The 20,338-nt window shown below is 41.5% G+C and overlaps 1 protein-coding gene across 2 annotated transcripts; it reads right to left on the reverse strand.

The window, feature by feature from the left end:
• Positions 1-1,124: 1,124 nt before the first annotated feature.
• On the reverse strand, positions 1,125-14,068 carry LOC103281652 (transmembrane protein 254). 2 transcript variants are annotated; one of them, XM_062975855.1, is made up of 4 exons: positions 13,930-14,068; positions 7,772-7,875; positions 5,134-5,193; positions 1,125-2,750 (listed from the first exon to the last, which is right to left on the reverse strand). In XM_062975855.1, exons 1-4 carry the CDS (start codon positions 14,026-14,028, stop codon positions 2,609-2,611), a joined length of 405 nt encoding a protein of 134 aa, XP_062831925.1. In that variant the 5' UTR covers positions 14,029-14,068; the 3' UTR covers positions 1,125-2,608. The 2 variants fall into 2 exon arrangements, with proteins under 2 accessions (XP_062831925.1, XP_062831926.1); XM_062975856.1 differs by having other exon boundaries at positions 2,622-2,750; positions 5,159-5,193.
• Between the last annotated feature and the right edge of the window lie 6,270 nt (positions 14,069-20,338).

Here is a 20,338-nt window from a genome sequence, read left to right on the forward strand (position 1 = left end):
ATATTTTTCAGGTTACTTGCATCTGATCTAAGCTTTTTGATTTTCAACTCTAACCTGACCTTCCACTTTGGTTTTTCAGTTGATTTTCTTTGGGGCTGCCTTGGTTGTAGGAGCCCAAGCTCTTCTGTTACTATCACTGCTGCACTGTAGGCATACTGGTTTGTTTGTTCAATTGATGTTATTTGGACAGTGGAGAGTACTGTATTCACATCTTTCATGAGAGGTGTCTCTTGGGCACTGTTTTTAGAGTTGGGAGCCGCTTTCTTATTGCATTTGCTGCAGCATGAGCCATGATCTTATCCTTGAGCTCTTGTTGTCTTGCTGTCAAGGTTCCTGGTGGTTCAGCAGATGTTTCAAGTGCTGGTTTTCAAATTCTTGCAAAAGCTCCACTCTTTCTTCTGGTTCAATCTGTTCCACCATTCCAAGTGTTGCTGGAGTCTCTGCTGCTGTCTGTGCTGTGGTCTGATGGTAATTTACTTTGCAAATTTTCTGGATTTCTTCGAGTTCAACTTCACTGAACACTTTGTTTCTGATTATGAATCTTCGTTGATCAGCCAGTCGGGGTTCTGTTATCTGTGAGTCAGGGTACTCTTGTTTCCACAGTTGATGCATCCTTTTTTGGTAGCCATGCCTTTGAGGTTCAGATTTGTAGTAGCATTTCACAATTGTGCGGTTTTCTGGCATTGTGCATTTCTGCCGCTTCTGTGACTGTTCATTTGGGTTTTGATGATTCCGTAGCCCACTTGTCGATGGATGTCCAGAATCAGCAGCATCCACCGCGGTCCTTTTTATCCTGGGCGACGACCGAGCCAGTATAGACTTCGTTTGGGTTTGATTCTCCATAATGCTAATGGGTTAGGTGCTCTTGGTTCTGCTCCTCAGCTGAGGCCTCTCTGGCTTGGTTGGACCTGCCGGTAGTTACTTATTATTATTATTATTATTATTATTATTATTATTATTACTATTATTATTATTTTGCATTATGGTGATTGTGTCTTCATTTCCTTCCATTATTTCTTAAGTTACCATAAATATTGGTTTGTGTGCTCTCATATGAGAAACATATCTTAATGGTATAATATAAATAAAATGACAACCACCATCATTAATGAAGAAAAATCATCTGAACCCAACTTAGATTTAATTATCTCATATAATACAGCAACTCTCATTCTGGGATGTTCCAACTGTTACTGTGCCATCGTCTCCCATTTTTTTCTCATTGGCACCTTGGTTGGCTGATGTTGGGGGAGAAAGGGTGAAAGGAAGAAAGGGTGCTGGACTAAATAGGCCTTTGGTAAAACCTAGCAAGACTCTTTTGATTTTCCTGAGTTAAAAGGCCTAGTTGAATTTTTTTCGAATAGGAAACATTTCACACTTGAAGGAACATGCCTTATATCCCAATACAGTACATCAGTCAGACATTCTGATAGTTCTCTCCTTACATATTGAAAGAAAGATTTCTTCAGCATTAGCCCATTCTGGTTGGCAATCCTGAACATGTAAACATTAATGTCCAGTAAATTTTAATTGCTTCTCAAAACTCTCTCTCTGGCTTTCAGTCATAATTATGTTTTTTTTTCTCATGACAGGACTTCTAAGTTCTTTTAAGAACAAACAGATTGTTCCAGCAGAAGTCTAATTCCATATAATTAAGTCAGGTTTCTGTAACAAGTATCATCAAGCTGCAGCCTTACAACACTGAACTCTTGCAAAATCTTAACACCCAGTGATCAAGAAACTGATATTTGATGTAGTATCAATCACCAGGACACAAATGCTACCTGATTGGCACTGAAGAGGAGTTTTCAAGCCTTACTGTTCACTTTCCTGATGGGAAAACACCCAGCTAATAATTACCCCCCTGGCTGTTTAAAGCTGGCTTTTGGTTGTCATTCTGCTCAGTGGATTCTTGTTATTCTGAAACATTTCCAGAGCTCTGAACATCAGGTGTGATCTGTGCTTTTATACTAGGTTAAAAATAAATCCCTTGATAAAGATCATGTAGTTCATTCTTAATCTCTTTCTATCCTATTTAATTTTAGTGCTTGACATTTTACCAAATCTCTTCATTTGAACAAAGCAGGAACGTTTCATTCAATGAACAATACTGGGGTGTGTGTGTAAGCAATTTTTCTAGAAACAATACTCTTGAACATGTTGACCCACATTTCTCCCTCTTCTTCAAGCTCCTTGGAAATCATTTGTTCACTCGAATGTCAGCCACATGCTCCTCCAAATTCTCAAAAATCCTTTGATTGGGACAGAGACCTACGCCTACAATGTGCACATTTCAGGCTAAAACTGACTCCTTGTTCTAGATGTCAAACATTACTGGTAGGGTTTTGTTTTTGTTTTTTGTCTCAATTAGTTAAAACTAGCTTTCCCTGATCCAGTTGTCCAGGCTTTCTCCCCTATTATCGAATTCAAGAAAAAAATTAATAGTGAATTCCTTCACTTCCCCCACATCTGCAAAATCCATAGTAGATGGAGTAAAGCATACACATGCTTTTCCTGTTAAAACATAATATATTTTGAACACATTAAACATTTAGGTTTTCCATCATCTTCAATTTCAAAACGATGCCAAAGTGCCAGACTACAGTTTCTACTTTGTCTTCTGTTTGTATCCGTCACTGGCTTTCCTTCGAGGTTTGTAAGTCGTCAAATGGTTAAGAGAAAATATTCCAAATGCAACTGTCTGAACAAACCACAAAAGCTGAGTTATGCTGTCTGTGATGCCTTTGTTCCTAGGGAGAAGAAAGAGACAAATGGAGCTGACATTGACACAAAATAGAACCAAAAACAAGACTAAGAGACGAATGTGCCTCTTTAACATCTTGGCAAAAGATAGAAATCTCAAAACAGTCACTCACATTCATGCCTCAGCAGATATAAAAATAAACTGGAAATTGCTTGAATCAGCTTGGTATTTAAGTTATTTGAAGGAACCGCAAGGAAAGGAAGTGTTCCTCTCTTTTGACATCCCTCTCCATTGCAACCTTCTAAAAAGCAGCTCAGAGGGAGATCAGTAAGGACTCTGGGCCACTAGTGCCACCAACAAACAGATAAAAGGTCCTAATAACAATTAAAACATTAAATACATGAATAAAACCCCCACTCAAACATTTTATTTAAAAGAGCACAGGTGCCTGTTAGAAATATAGAAGGCATAAGAACCAATCTGATTTCCTTTGCAAGGAGATTCCACAAGGAGAAAAGGGGATTTAGACTGATTACAGAAAAGGTCATGCTATGTAAAATCCCCCTGGCTAGGCTCATAGGTTAGTAGGGCATGCAAGAAATAATGGTTTCCTCCACTCCCATTTTAATTATACAATTACAATAAGATGAGCTGAGCAAAGCATGTGCTTGTTACATATCTGATCATTGTAACTGAAGTTGCCACAGACAGACTTTGGGATCATGGAGCCCTGCATGACAAGCCTGTACTCTGCCACCGCAGACCTAATTTTGGAATTGGAAGTGCAAAGGCAGAAAGGATGTAGTGATTCAGTGTTGCATAAAAACACTCTGAATAGGTCCAGGGACTATCAAAACATTAAGATTACAAATCCTCTCTGTGGTGCCCTGTGTCATTTATGTGCATATGTGTGTGTATATGTGTGTATATATATGTGTGTGTGTGTGTGTGTGTGTGTGTGTATGTTTGTGTTCGTATACATATGCATGTAGATTTATATGGCTTGATTTATTGTGCGAGCATGAAGTCAGGAGCTGTTGGGAGGGGGGAGAAAGCGTAGTGTTGAAGTGGATGCTGGTTGGTGAAATGTTTGAGGAGATATGGAGGGGGAGTTGGTGAATATTGGAGGTTTTTTATTAAATGTTTTATCTTCAAATATGTTTCTGGTTTGAAAATGTTGTTTCCTGTTTAATTGTACGATACTTACTTTGAGAGTGGTTGTTTTACTCCAGAAACTTTGTTTTTGTGGCTGCCACAAATTATGCTGAATTGATTGGGACTCTATGAGATATTCATTGAAAAACTATAGAATGACTGAGTGGAAAGCCCCACATATGGTGTAGGTAGCAGTGGGACAAAGGATGGAAGTTCTACATAAAGGGTGGAAACCCTACATACAGTTATTCCCAGTGACAGGATATACGCATGGTGAAATCTCCACACTCTCCTATTAAATCACTGACCAACCTATGGAGATAACCATGTATTACTCCACTTGTGCTTGACTGGTGATTTCTAACCAAAATAAATCACAAACAAGGCATTTGAAGAGTGAATTATTTTTTAACAGAGGAAAGAAAAGTCATGCAGGTGAGTGACAGTTATGAGACGAGATCCTGTGCTTTCAGACAGTTTCCAGATATGTAGAATCCCACCTTCCCAGGCAAATTCTCTCTTTCAAACACACATCCACATGCCTTTTGTCTATAGGATGTACAGTAGAGTCTCACTTATCCAACACTCGCTTACCCAACGTTCTGGATTATCCAACGCATTTTTGTAGTCAATGTTTTCAATATCGTGATATTTTGGTGCTAAATTCATGCATACAGTAATTACTACATAGCATTAATGTGTATTGAACTACTTTATCTGTCAAATTTGTTGTATAACATGATGTTTTGGTGTTTAATTTGTAAAATCATAACCTAATTTGATGTTTAATAGGCTTTTCCTTAACCTCTCCTTATTATCCAACATATTCGCTTATCCAACATTCTGCCTGCCCATTTATGTTGGATAAGCGAGACTCTACTGTATTTGGAATTTATGTAGTTCTCTATCTCAACTCTGGAAAACACCAAGCCCAATGTCAGCATCAAAGTGGATCTTTAAAAGAACTTCATTCAAGCTTAATTTTCACTAACAGATGAAATGATAAATCTGAGTGTTGTTTCCAGAGCTTAATTGCAATGCTGGCTGGGGTAATGCTGGAAATATAGTCCAACAAATTATTTTTCCAGGCTTTGGCATTACTGTATCACTTTACACTATGGAACTGATTGTTTTCTCATAAATGCACACATCTGTATTCAAACGAAACAGTATTTTAGCCTAACATAGGCCTGCTCCAGCACATGCGAACTAAGAACTGAGAAGAGTGAGACCAGATAAAAGATGAAAAAGGAAAAGAAATTAAAATAGCTTACGTGCATAGCTTCAAAGCATAAATACCTTCCCCAAGGTGAATTGTCCAGTGGATGAAATACCTGTAAATTAAAAAAAATGAGTGGTTAATTAAGTGACATTTTTTGAAGCCAGGGAGAATATTGTTGGGGCCAGAGGGAAAGACTCAAATCAGTTATCTTCCAGAAACACCTAATATTTTCTTGTATGCAACTGGTTCATTTTAATGGGGCACAGTTGCTCCATGGTTTTGATTAATACCGTAGACCTGAGTACATCACATACAGAAATGTTGTCCTCTGTACCTTTATAAAAGACCATGCAGCCTTTTAGATGTTGAGACTACAGATAATCATATGATTTCTGCCTGAAAAGGAGCAGATTACCAATACAAACTTGCGTTCATTGTATATGTTTGCACTTCTAAATCATTTGCTCAGTTCAGCGACAGCACCTGGTATTCACCGGCTGTCTCCAATGCAAGTACTATCCAGAACTGACCCTGCATACCTTCCAGGATCGAACAAGAGCTGGTGCTTTTAAGATATAACTACCCAAAATTCCATAATTTTGCACAGAGGGGGTGACATTAAGCTACATGCTTAATCACTGAGATAGGCAAGTATGCCCATCTAGATGTTGTTGGACTGTTATTCCCATCCCGTTTGCTTTCCTAGTTACAGATGCTGGGAACTGCAGTCCAACATTTGCAGAGCCACTCCACTAAGTAGACATTACATGGAACTCTGGAACTATTATTTTTCATTTCCCACTTTCGTCGCAAAGATCTGAGCATATATTTCTCAAGTGTGTGTTCACGGCTTCAAATCATCTATCAACTTATGGCTACCCCATTAATTTCCATAAGGTTTTAATAGGAAAGGATAATTCAAAGTTGGTTTGATAGTTCCTTCATCTGAAATACAGCCTATTACAGCACCTGGTATTCATAGATGAACTCCCATCCAAGTACTACCCAGATCTGACATTTCTTACCTTGAGGATCAGGCCAGGATCTGGTGCCTTTAGAATATTTACACTACAGTGTTAGCCCCAGCTCCTGCCAACCTAGCAGTTCGAAAACATGCAAAGGTGAGTAGATCAATAGGTACCGCTCCGGCAGGAAGGTAACGGCACTCCATGCAGTCATGCCAGCCACATGACCTTGGTGGTGTCTACGGACAACGCTGACTCTTCGGCTTAGAAATGGAGATGAGCACCAACCCTCAGAGTTGGTTACAACTGGACTTAACACCAGGGGAAAACCTTTACCTTTATCTATTACTCAAATAATGTCAATCATACCTTCACAGCCATAAAGACTAGAAATATGATTTTCAGCTAAAAACAGAAGAAATGAAACCCACATTCTGTTTCCAGAACCATTCCCCATACTCTTTTCTCTACACTACCACAGAACTCAGCCATATATGCAGTCCTTCCCCCTTTCCCCCAAAAGCTATACACATAGGCTTCAAACCTATCTTATAAACTGTACAGCCTTTGAATGAAGCCACAAGAAGTTTGCTAGGTGATGAAAGAGATTAACCTACAGTGACCTCATGGCCATTTTAGAAGCAGATCACAAGGGTCAAACTGAAGTGTTTCTCAGGAGAATTGGAATTTTAGCATATTGTGTAATACCAGTGCTGTCCTTAGGTAATTTTTTTATAGTAGGCAATCTGAATTTTGCCCCCCCCCCAAATTTTGGCGCGCCCCAAACCGGTGGGGGGGGGGCTGAGCAGCAGGGAGGGGAGGGGTCTGTAAAGCGCCGAGGAACAAGAAGGAAGGTGTTCCTCGGTACTTTGCAGACCAAAGAAGCGGGCGCAGCTTCTCTGGTCTGCAAAGCACCGAGAAACGCCTTCCTGCCGAGAAGGAAGTAATCGCTTGGAAGGCCTGCACACGCGCACAGGCCCATCGCCCAAAAAGCATGGTCGATGGGTCTGTGCACATGCGCAGGTCTTCCAATCGACCGCACGGACACGGAAGGCCCACTTGCCCGCACGGTCGATTGCCTGGCGCCGCGCAGAGCGATTGCTTCGGCCTGGCGCCGCGCAGAGCAGCCTAGGCGGGCTGGGATTCCATGCGCACGCGAGGGCGCCTCGATGGCGCCCCCTGTAATAATGCACCACAGGTGAGCGCCTAATTGGCCTCGCCGGTGGACCGCCTCTGTGTAATACACACAACTGACTTTATAGTCAAACCTTGCACTACCTTTTCCTGCTGCTTTCTAAATTAATGAGACTTTAAAAAGTTTTTTAAAAGAGGGTTTTCCACCATTCATATATCCATTGTAACTGGGCTCCTGATAGCCCCATGGTAATTCTGGCAAAGCCATCACCACCATTGTGAAGTTGCACAAAGCAGCAATGTTCTGTCATTCCACATGATTTTGAAGGCAATGATTTTAACGCCTAAGGTTAGTTTTCATGCCATGAGAAACATCATTGCACTGTTCTGCATACAACAACCCTGCTCCTTCAGTCCTCCCCTAATGCTCATCATCATTTATAGGACGCATGACTGTAAATAACATCAATTTTGAAACATTTGACTGTTACACTCATTCACCCATACCTATTTCCTCACATGTGCATGACTGCATGTGTACGTGCACACGCAGGGTGTGAAGAACAAAGAAGGTTTCTACGTTCTGCTTACCCTATTTTTAAAAGAACATTGTTCTTTTCCACCAGAAATTTTGTGAAAATGCCTAGGGGTCCCAGACTGTCGTGGGGGATTGATGCAGGTGCAAAGACAGCCCACTGTAAGAAATGAGAGAAACACAGAAGAAATACATGTTGTTAAGTAGGCATTAGACCTATCAACACAATACATTGTCTTCCAAGCTTACAAGTTCACAACACCGAAATTATTCTTCTTATACTGAGTACTGTCATTAGCGTCACCTGTCTCACATTTAAACATTAGCCATGACTAATTCTCTTATATTTAATGGAAAGAAATTCAGACTTCCCCAACACACCAGGTTTATATATGCAAAACATGGAGGTATAGTCATACCCAACCCCGAATTTTGTTTTCCAGTTTTTCAACTATTGCAGATAACACATTTAATACAAAGAAACTGCTTCATGTACTGAATTATTTTAGAAACTATCATGGAAACAAATTTACTATTTTCCCAGAGTTGCTAGTAAGATTCAAAACTGTTGGCTAGTGTCCTTTAACTTGTTTATTCCTGACAGAATTGCAGCAGACAATGGTGATGAAAGACATTGTGAATTATTTTCTTGGTTTTTTCCTTGGTTTTATAAAATACAATACAAACAAAATCAAAACTAATATGAATATTAGAGTAATGAAGATAATAGAAAGCAGTTGTAAGAAATATTTAGCAAACATACTAGGGGTGTGCAAATCTTCATTTTTAAATCATAAGTTGTAACTTAATTTGTAAGTGAGGTGGGAGTGCCCACACAAAAACTTAAGAATCAAAACTCACCCTATGAGAGGGAGGAAAGCAGCTGGATAGGAAAGCAGCAGGTCGGGACGAGCTGTGTGAGCTGGGAAAGAGACGGAGAGAGCACAGAATTCTGGGAAATATAGTTTGGGAAGGTGAGGAGCTCTATGCCAGAGAATTCAAAAGGCCTTGCCCTAAACTACGTTTCCCAGAATTCTCCTCAGCATCAGAAAACCCCAATGAGATAGGGAAGAGCTATTTTCCCTCCATAGCAACAGCCAGCCAGACTCACAGTTTACAATTCTGCAAAGAGGACTGACTGATACTTCAGTCTGTGCTGGGAAGGGAAGAAAACCACACATTGACATTCTATTGGTTAAAGATATTCAAAAAGATAGTTTTTGTAGCTTTAAAAAAGTTTTTGTCAAAACTTTAAAAAAATCCCAAAAATTAGTAGATGTATGAATATTTTTGAAACTTGGGGGGTATGATCCCCCATAATTTTGTGTCATTATATAGAAAATAAAGAAGATAGCTCTTGTAGGTTTTTTTTAAAAGGTTGTTTGTAAAATATTTGAAAAATTTCCCAAAAATCCGTGAAGGCATGAAACATTCTGAAACTTAATGGGCTAACCGTGGTAAATGTGTTATATAATCCTAGCAACTTTCATGCCAATAGCCCTAACAATGAGGGAGAAAGGGACCCTGACGTTTCCCCATTGGCACAATTACTTAACGAAAAGTAGAGCAACTGCTTTGGGAGACGGTGATAGGGCATTCGGACAACGTGGCCAGTCCAGCAGAGTTTATGGTGTAGGAGCATTGCTTCAATGCTGGTGGTCTTGGCTTCCTCAAGCATGCTGACATTTGTCCGCCTGTCTTCCCAAGAGATTTGCAGGATTTTTCTGAGACAACGCTGATGGAAACGCTCCAGGAGTTGAGTGTGACGTCTGTAAACCGTCCACGTTTCGCAGGCGTAGGGTTGGGAGGAACGGGAAACGTAATGTTGGTGGGCAGGAAAAGAGATTTAAAGATAGGCTTAAAGCCAACCTTAAAAACTGTGGCATAGACACTGAGAACTGGGAAGCCCTGGCCGTTGAGCGCTCTAATTGGAGGTCAGCTGTGACCAGCAGTGCTGCAGAGTTCGAAGAGGCACGAATGGAGGACTTAAGGGAGAAACGTGCCAAAAGGAAGGAGCGTCAAGCCAACCCTGACCGGGACCGCCTTCCACCTGGAAACCGATGTCCTCACTGCGGGAGAACATGCAAATCAAGAATAGGTCTCTTCAGCCATCTACAGACACATCCCCAAGATGGAAGACAATCATCCTCGAACTACGAGGGATTGCCTAAGTAAGTAAGTAACAAAAAGTAACAAAAAAATTAGTTAACTCATTATAATCACGATACGGACCTCATCCAATTTCGGAAACACTTTAGAAACAATTTCTCCCCCAGCTCTTAATTTTATAATGAGCATTAATGAGTATGAATGAGTATTCATAATGAGTATTAAAACATTGCACAAGCCTAAAACATACAATAAAGAGGAATCAGATGCAATGTATTACCAGAGGTTTAAGTGGTGGGTGGAACATGCTGAGTGCTCCCATTAATGTATTTTTCAATAATGGGGTTTTGTTCAAGAGGCTGGCATGAGGCTCATGAATAATCTACTAATTTTTTCAATTAGTAAGGCATCTCAGACCATGTGCCACCAGGCTTCTAGCAGGCTTCTCCTGTTTTTTTTTGCCATTTCTATCCTGGTGGCTATGATCAAAAAGTCCATCAATGCTTTATCCTGCTGCTTCTTATTCTGACCAAGAAAATATTAACAAAAGAACTAGAGCAGTACAATTGTTGGTGTAGTGATATAGTCAGTGGTGTAGTCAGAACCACTGGCAATTATCTTCGAGAGTTCTTGGAGAACGGGAGAAGTCCCAGCAGATTGGAGGAGGGCGAATGTGGTCCCTATCTTCAAGAAGGGAAAAAAGAACGACCCAAACAATTACCGTCCGGTCAGCCTCACATCAATACCAGGCAAAATTCTGGAAAAGATCATTAAGGAAGTGGTCTGCGAACACTTAGAAACAAATGCGGTCATTGCTAATAGTCAACACGGATTTACCAAAAACAAGTCATGCCAGACTAATCTGATCTCTTTTTTCGATAGAGTTACGAGTTGGGTCGATACAGGGAATGCTGTGGATGTAGCGTACCTGGATTTCAGTAAGGCCTTCGACAAAGTCCCCCACGACCTTCTGGCAAATAAACTAGTAAAATGTGGGCTAGACAAAACTACGGTTAGGTGGATCTGTAATTGGCTAAGCGAACGAACCCAAAGGGTGCTCACCAATGCGTCGTCTTCATCATGGAAAGAAGTGACAAGTGGAGTGCCGCAGGGCTCTGTCCTGGGCCCGGTTCTGTTCAACATCTTTATTAACGACTTAGACGAAGGGTTAGAAGGCACGATCATCAAGTTTGCAGACGACACAAAACTGGGAGGGATAGCTAACACTCCAGAAGACAGGAGCAGAATTCAAAACGATCTTGACAGACTAGAGAGATGGGCCGAAACTAACAAAATGAAGTTCAACAGGGACAAATGCAAGATACTTCACTTCGGCAGAAAAAATGGAAATCAAAGATACAGAATGGGGGACACCTGGCTTGACAGCAATGTGTGCGAAAAAGACCTTGGAGTCCTTGTGGACAACAAGTTAAACATGAGCCAACAATGTGATGCGGCTGCTAAAAAAGCCAATGGGATTCTGGCCTGCATCAATAGGGGAATAGCGTCTAGATCCAGGGAAGTCATGGTACCCCTCTATTCTGCCTTGGTCAGACCACACCTGGAATACTGTGTCCAATTTTGGGCACCACAGTTGAAGGGAGATGTTGACAAGCTGGAAAACGTCCAGAGGAGGGCGACTAAAATGATTAAGGGTCTGGAGAACAAGCCCTATGAGGAGCGGCTTAAAGAGCTGGGCATGTTTAGCCTGCAGAAGAGAAGGCTGAGAGGAGACATGATAGCCATGTACAAATACGTGAAGGGAAGTCATAGGGAGGAGGGAGCAAGCTTGTTTTCTGCTGCCCTGCAGACTAGGACACGGAACAATGGCTTCAAACTACAGGAAAGGAGATTCCACCTGAACATCAGGAAGAACTTCCTCACTGTGAGGGCTGTTCGACAGTGGAACTCTCTCCCCGGGGCCGTGGTGGAGGCTCCTTCTTTGGAGGCTTTTAAGCAGAGGCTGGATGGCCATCTGTCGGGGGTGCTTTGAATGCGATTTCCTGCTTCTTAGCAGGGGGTTGGACTGGATGGCCCATGTGGTCTCTTCCAACTCTACTATTCTATGATTCTATGATTCTATGATTCTATGATATCTACAATAACTGTCTATTACTTTCACCCTGAATACACTATCTATCTATCTATCTATCTATCTATCTATCTATCTATCTATCTATCTTCCTATCTATCCTATTTCCCTCATCTCTATCCACTATCACAATTCTTTCATCTATCTGTCTATCTATCTATCTATCTATCTATCTATCTATCTATCTATCTATCTACCTTCCTGTCTGTTCATCTATCAACCTATTTATCTGTCTTCCTATCTGTCTATCTATCTTCCTAACCATCTATCTTTGTCTCTTCTACCTGTCTCTTTATACTTATTTATATATATATATATATCCCTATCCCTATATCAATAGCCTGGTTATGGCAGTGTAAAGAAACACAGCTGGTCTTTTGCAAAGGTTATAGTCATTCATAAATTTGGAGGACAGAGAGCTGATTTTAATTTTTTTTTACTGTTTTGATGGTTGAATACTGCTAAATTACTTGATTCATCTATTATATGAACTGTGCTTCTACCTGTGCATTATGGTAGAATTCAAAGACCTAGCCATGTTAGTCTGGGTCTTGTAGCACTTTTGACATGGAGAGAAATACATGGTTAGCGTAAGCTTTTGTGAGCATAAGTCTATTTCATCAGATGTATGTGAAGTGCCAAAACTTGTATGGTGATGGAGGGAAAAGACTATTAAAAAGGAACTTGCCACATCGTACAAAACTCATGTTATGTAGTTCTGTTGCTGTTCAAACAACACCTGCCCATTCATACCTATAAGGTCTGGCAAGAAAGCAGGGTGGATGAGAGAAATATAAATGGAAGCTGTCATTTAGATCAGATGCGAACTTCACTATCTCCCAAAGGCTCCACGGAGCACTGTTTGAGACAATCGGAATGGCCCCTTGAATATGCTTCTGGATGGTGTGATTTTAAGTAATTGTTGTAAGTTTGACATGTTTTTATTATGTGATTTTAAGTATATGTTGTTTTATTTTATTTATGTATCCAAGGCATTGAATTGTGCCTTTGTCGTGAGCCACTCTGTCCCCTTTGGGGTGAGAAGGGCAGGATATAAATGCAGTATTGTGTGTGTGTGTGTGTGTATGTATGTATATATGTATATGTATGTATATGTATGTAATTTTAACCTGCTGCTCCTGCTGGCGCAGCGGGTTAAACTGCTGAGCTGCTGAACTTTCTGACTGAAAGGTCGGAGGTTTGAATCCAGGGAGCAGGGTGAACTCCCGCTATTAGTAGTTGCAGCTTCTGCCAAGCTAACAGTTGGAAAACATACAAATGTTAGTAAATCAATAGGTACAGCTTCTGCAGGAAGGTAATGGCACTCCATGCAGTCATGCTGGCGCTGTGACCTAGGAGGTGTCTATGGGCAACGCCGGCTCTTTGGCTTAGAAATGGAAATGGGCACCAACCCCCAGAGTCAGACATGACTAGACTTAATGTCAGGGGAAAACCTTAACTTTTATATATTTATAGTATTTATTACCCACTTCTCCCAATGGCTCGAGGCAGGGTACAACAGTCAAAAACATGAGCATAAATAAAAACAATAAATTACATTAATAGTAATCATATTAATATAACAATATAGAAGATGAACTGTCCTGAATTATTATTCTTGATCTGCCACAGTTAAGCTAGATCTGCTCCATATCTCTCATTCTGCAACTGAATTTCTAGAAGACCCAAGGGCAAGAATCTTGTCTGGCAAGATGCTAACTGTAATAAATGAACAGAAGTGAGGGTGAAATCAGTTTCTCTCTGATGCAGAAGGCATACCAAGGATATTTGGAGCTGTATCACTGAGAGGGAGGGCTACTACAGCTCTCCAGCAAAGTTCCAGGTCTGTCACCAAATTAACTGACTACATCCCAGCCCTGATGAAGATGGGCCATGGCACTCAAAAGGGATGGAAAGGACCAATCGTGTCCAGTGCAAATGCACCTTCTGATGGAGAAAGGGCACATTCACACTGACAGCAAGATCTGAGATTCCTCTTTGGGGCGAACTTACGCTGTAGCAGCTCATGACGGCTGCGATCAGGAGCATCACGTAGCCTTTAGGGCGCCGGAAGTATGTGCTGGGGTCCCGCGATGTCAATGTCAGTGTCATCGTCCAAGCTCAACTGCTGTCCTCGGTAGCACTCTCCCGCTTTTATACGCGTCCGCTCTCGCGATCTCCGCCAATCAGGAAGCGCATGGCGTTGGGGAGGGGAGGAGCTATCCGGCGTTCTATGTATTGTTTGACTCGCAAACCGCTGAAACGGTAAAGGTGTCCTGAGGCGGAAGAATAAGGGGGAGTTCTGAGCATGCGCACTCGCAACCTGAGCCTTATTTCCCCCCTCCCATCCCTTTCTCTTCCCCGAAGCTGCTTTGAAAGGAAGCGAGAAAAAGAGGTGAATGTTGCCTTCTGACTTTTCTTTCCTCCGGCAATGTTTGGGAATTGTGGAGAGGTGTGTTCCAGAAGTATTCTCTCTTGACGTTTTGCCTACATCTGTGGCAGGCATCCTCAGAGGTTGTGACGTATATTGGAAAAACTAAGCAAGGAGGGTTTATATATCTGTGGAAGGTCAAGGGTGGGAGAAAGAACTCTTGTCTGTTGGAGGCCAGTGTGAATGTTGCTATTGTTTATTTGTTTATTTACAGCACTTTTATCCCACTTTTCTAACACCTTCAACATTTGGAGCCATGGAGAAGAAGAACAAAAAAAGTTCCTGGACCACCTCAACAGCATCCACCCAAATATCCAATTCACCATGTAAAAAGAAAATGAAGGAAAACTGCCATTTCTAGATGTCTTATTCATCTGCAAACCCAATCAATGATTAGGTCACAGTTTACAGAAAAACAACACACAAATAGATACTGTCATAAAAACTCCAACCATCACCCAAGTCAAAAAATGAAGCACAATAAAAGCACTGACAGACTGTGCACAAAGAATCTGTGAAGCTCACCTCCTCCAAGGGGAACTGAACCACCTAAACTGGGCTGTACAGGCCACCACAGACATCAGAAGAGCTGCAAGGCCAAGAACAAGTCATGAAAGGAAAGACAAAGATCCACCCAGAGAAAAAAACATCAAGGGAACCACTGCCTGCATAGGGAAGGCGATGAAGAAGCACAACATACAATCTACAGACCGAATAAGAAAATCCAACAAATGCTACATTCAGCAAAGGACAAGAGTAGACACCTCCAAGGTCATGTGGCCGGAATGACTGCATGGAGCGCCGTTACCTTCCCGCCGGAGTGGTACCTATTGATCTACTCATATTTGCATGTTTTTGAACTGCTAGGTTAGCAGAAGCTGGGGCTAACAGCGGGCACTCACTCCGCTTCCAGATTCGAACCTGTGACCTTTCAGTCTGCAAGTTCAGCAGCTCAGTGCTTTAACACGCTGCGCCACAGGGGGCTCCCCAACACTAACTAGAAACCCCAAACTGGAGCAGAGTAGATGCTTAATGTATAGCAGAAGTTGGGGATGGTAAAACTGAAACTGCAGCCCCCCACCTCAAGGTTGCTGTGGACAGCTGGACCAGTTCTCCACATGGGCCAGGGCCAGTGCCATCATCCCCTTTTCCTTCTGCTCTATGAAGCAGATAAAAGGTGATGGAACTTATCTTTACTGTTGGTTGCTGCCAGGGCAGCTGGCCACAGAGAGCTTGTGGCCATCACCAGGTGTCTTCATTAACATCAGCAAAGGCACCCAGACAACTTGGGGAAAAGTGGGAGATTGCACTTTCAAGGCATTTTGGGTATGGCTGTGCAAATTCTGGATCAGTGGCTCAATGCAGCTACGGGCAGCATGAAAGCCAATAAACAGATGCTGGATCCTGACAAGATGACAAACAGGCATATTTGTTCCTATAGTATACAGGCTACTAGTTTTAATTAGTTGCTTCTTACACAAAAAAAAAAGTTTTAATAAGTTGGAGTTGCCCTCTGTGGATCAGCTTGGCAACCTGAGGATATTCCATGATTTTTGGCAATGATGATCCCACTGACTGTAATGGCTTGGAATGGCTTTTATCAATTTGGGCCCCTCCTACATTGCTCCCTATACCCCAGGATCTGATTCTAGATTATCTGCTCTAAACTGGATTGAGGCCCTTCTACACTACCATATAAAATCCAGATTATCTGATTTGATAATCTGGATTATATGGCATTGTAGAAGGGGCCTGAGGCTCCTTGCACATAGCTGTATAAAATCCACATTGAATTGGATTATATGGCAGTGTGGACTCAGATAACCCATATCAATGCAAATACGTACTGTGGATTATCTGCCTTTATATATGACTGTGTGGAAGGGCCCTCAAGTCTCCACTGCCAAATAATCTGGGATAAGTAGATAATATGGGATTAGATCTTGGGATATAGGGGCAGTGTGGAAGGGGCCTTAGGCTGCCATGACAGCTGCAACCCATTACTTGGACAGGTATAGGCTGTCTGTAGTGATTCAAGTAGTTATAACCTAAAGGCTTGACTGTCACATTATGCCATATGTAGAGCCGCTCTTAAGACAGTTCTGAGAACTACAGCTGCTTCAGGTAGGTTTCTGAATGAAGTAGACTACAATCAGCAATAACAGCATTGCTGCTTGTTGCTACTGGACCAAATTTAAGATTTTGATGTGAGCAATTTAGGGTGTGGTTGCCTTAGAAATTCACATTTCCCTATAAACCATCTACTTTTTCAGACATCTGGAGATCAACTTGGTAGTACTCCCATACTACCCATTCAGCAGTCATTCAGAGCTGGAGACTTAGTGCGGTGGAATCTATTACATGGAACACCCCTTACATATTCAGCACCCCCCAGTTTTTCTTTGTTTTAGATTTGACAGTATGTGTCTTCATGTCGATTCGGACATATGGTGACCCTGTCCTACAGTTTTGTTGGCAAGATGTATTCAAAATTGATTCACTCTTGCCCTTTTAGTCTGAGAGAATGTGATTTACTTTAGGTCACTCAGTGGGTTTTCATGACTCAGTCATGACTAGGTCTGGTCTCTCAGAATTTGAGTCCCCTTGGAGAGAGGGGGCGAGATATAAATAAAGTTTTGTTGTTGTTGTTCCACAATCCAAATACACCACCATGTTCGCCCTTAGATACATGTAATTGCAAACTTTCCTTGTTTAGCCCAAACCCACTTCACAGACCTATTATGGAGTATTATATATACTCCACGATAGCATTCTCCCCTACGTACCTACACGGGCTCTAAGATCTGCTGGGGAGGCCCTCCTCTCGCTCCCTCGGCTCTGGAACTCCCTTCCCACGGAGATTAGACTGGCAGCCACTCTGTCCACCTTTCGTAAGGACCTAAAAACGTGGATGTTCCAGTGTGCCCTTGAGTAAGTGGTCCCACAAGATGTTCGGCCCAACCATACTCCACCTTCAGCCACTGCACTTTATTATAGTCCCTGTTCCATAGGTTTTTAGTGTTATTACTGACATGGCTCTACACCGCACGTATGACTGTCTGACACCATCAATTAGCCCTACCCAGAGTTTTATGCACAACTCTAACCCTCTGAATGTCCAGTAATAATTATTACCCAGGCTCTAAATTGCTGCTGTTGTTGGTTATGTTGTTTTATATTTATTTTATGTTGATATGATGTTTTAAATTGTTGATTGTGTTTTTAACCCATGTTTGACCAGGCATGTCCCCATGTGTGCCGCCCTGAGTCCCTTCGGGGAGATGGAGGCAGGATACAAAAATAAAGTTGTTGTTGTTGTTATTATTATTATTATTAATAATAATAAAAATAATAATAATAATAATAATAATTAAAGTATCCTTTTTATCAATTCACACAAATATTGGGTGAATTGGAAGGCACTGAACAGACTGCGCTCTTGGACCATGAGATGCAGAGCCAATCTTAAGAAATGGGGCTACAAAGTGGAGTCCACAACATGAGAGTGTAGAGAAGAGCAAACCTACCTACTATAATGACTGTGATGACATCCAGCAGGCTCCATCCCTTTTCAGTTTTTGAAAGAAAGTGAAGACCTGACTATGCGAGCAAAGAATAAGTTTTGTTGGCTTTGCCTTGGTTTGGACTAAGGTTTATGTACAAGGTTCTGTGGATGAATGGCTCAAGTATTTTGTATTGTTTTAAATCTGTTTTTAACTGCTTGTTTTCTTATTATAGCCTTCATAGTTAATAATAAAGTTGCAAAAGCAATGATTGGATACAACCCAAAAAATGATAGAATGATCTCAATTCGAGTTCAAGGCAAGCCATTTAACATCACAGTGATCCAAATATATGCCCCAACCACAGCTGCTGAAGAAGCAGAATTAGGTAAGTTCTACGAGGATCTGCAGCACTTACTGGATAACACACCAAAAAAAGACATTATTCTCTTTACAGGAGATTGGAATGCTAAGGTGGGCAGTCAAATGATAACCGGGATCACATGCAAGCATGGTCTGGGACAACAAAATGAAGCAGGACGTAGGCTGATATAATTTTGCCAGGAAAACTCACTGTGCATAACAAACACTCTCTTCCAACAACCTAAAAGACGGCTTTACACATGGACTTCACCAGATGGTCAACACCGAAATCAGATTGAATACATCCTTTGCAGCCAAAGGTGGCGGACATCCATCCAGTCGGTGAAAACAAGACCTGGAGCTGACTGTAGTTCAGATCACGAACTTCTTATTGCAAAATTTAGAATCAAACTAAAGAGAATGGGGGAAATACACAGACCAATTAGATATGATCTCACAAATATTCCTAGTGAATATGCAGTGGAGGTGAAGAATAGATTTCAGAGACTAGATTTAATAAATAGAGTCCCAGAAGAACTATGGACAGAAGTTCACAACATTGTTCAGGAGGCAGCAACAAAGTACGCCCCAAAGAAAAAGAAAACCAAGAAGGCAAGATGGTTGTCTGCTGAGACACTGGAAGTAGCCCAAGAAAGAAGGAAGGCAAAAGGAAACAGCGATAGAGACAAGGAACTATTTTTGAACAAGCAATGCATGGAAGTAGAAGACAATAGGATAGGAAGGACAAGAGACCTCTTCCAGAAAATCAGAAACATCAGGTGCAAATTTCAGGCAAAAATGGGCATGATCAAAAACAAAGATGGCAGGGACCTAACAGAAGCTGAAGAGATCAAGAAAAGGTGGCGAGAATATACAGAAGATCTGTATAGGAAGGATAATAATATAGAGAATAGCTTTGACAGTGTGGTGAATGAATTAAAACCAGACATCCTGAGGAGTGAGGTTGAATGGGCCTTAAGAAGCATTGCTAATAACAAGGCAGCAGGAGACGACGGGATCCCAGCTGAGTTGTTTAAAATTTTGGAAGGTGATGCTGTCAAGGTGATGCATGCCATATGCCAGAAAATATGGAAAACACAAGATTGGCCATCAGATTGGAAAAAATCAATTTATATCCCCATACCAAAAAAGGGAAACGCTAAAGAATGCTCAAACTTCCGTACAGTGGCACATATTTCCCTTGCCAGTAAGGTAATGCTCAAGATCCTGCAAGGCAGACTCCAGCAATACATGGAGCGAGAGTTGCCAGATGTCCAAGCTGGGTTCAGAAAAGGCAGAGGAACAAGAGACCAAATTGCTAATATCCGCTGGATAATGGAGGAAGCCAGGGAGTTTCAGAAAAACATCTACTTCTGCTTTATTGACTATTCTAAAGCCTTTGATTATCATAATAAACTATGGCATGTTCTTGGTGGTATGGGGATACCAAGTCATCTTGTCTTTCTCCTGAGAAATCTGTATAAAGACCAAGTAGCCACAGCAAGAACAGATCATGGAACAACAGAGTGGTTCCAGATTGGGAAAGGAGTACGGCAGGACTGCATACTTTCACCCTCCCTATTCAACTTGTATGCAGAACACATCATGCGACATGCGGGGCTTGGCAATTCCAAGGCCGGAGTTAAAATTGCTGGAAGAAACATTAAAAACAATAGGTGTGCAGATGATACCACTCTGATGGCTGAAAGTGAGGAAGAGCTGAGGAGCCTTATCACCAAGGTGAAAGAAGAAAGTGCAAAAGCTGGGTTGCAGTTAAACATCAAGAAAACCAAGATCATGGCAACTACATCTATTGACTTTAAGAGAGCTGACTTCCAAAAAATGAAGGAAATACTGAGCGGCATTCTATGGACGCCAATATTAAAAGACAAGGAACTTAAGGATGGATGGGAGTTTTTAAAAAGTGAAATACTCAAGGCGCAAATGCAAACAGTGCCAACAAAGAAAAAAATATGACAAGTGCAAAGAAGCCAGAATGGATGTCCAAAGAACTTCTAACCGGGCTAAGACTCAAAAGAGACATGCACAAGAAGTGGAAAAGGGGAGAAATCACCAAAGAAAAATTCAAACGTATAGCCAACTCCTGTAGGGAAAATGTTCGCAA

The sequence above is a fragment of the Anolis carolinensis genome, chromosome 3 (assembly GCF_035594765.1).
Source record: "Anolis carolinensis isolate JA03-04 chromosome 3, rAnoCar3.1.pri, whole genome shotgun sequence".
Taxonomy (NCBI): Eukaryota; Metazoa; Chordata; class Lepidosauria; order Squamata; family Dactyloidae; genus Anolis; species Anolis carolinensis.

Bases quoted from the DNA above. Each gene is read 5' to 3' on its own strand.
- LOC103281652 (XM_062975855.1), bottom strand. From the start codon at position 14,028: ATGACACTGACATTGACATCGCGGGACCCCAGCACATACTTCCGGCGC. The intron at 7,876-13,929 runs GTAAGTTCGCCC...CATTTCTTACAG, and splicing joins CCGTCATGAGCTGCTACAGC to TGGGCTGTCTTTGCACCTGC. The intron at 2,751-5,133 runs GTAAGCTATTTT...TCTTCTCCCTAG, and splicing joins TATGCTTTGAAGCTATGCAC to GAACAAAGGCATCACAGACA.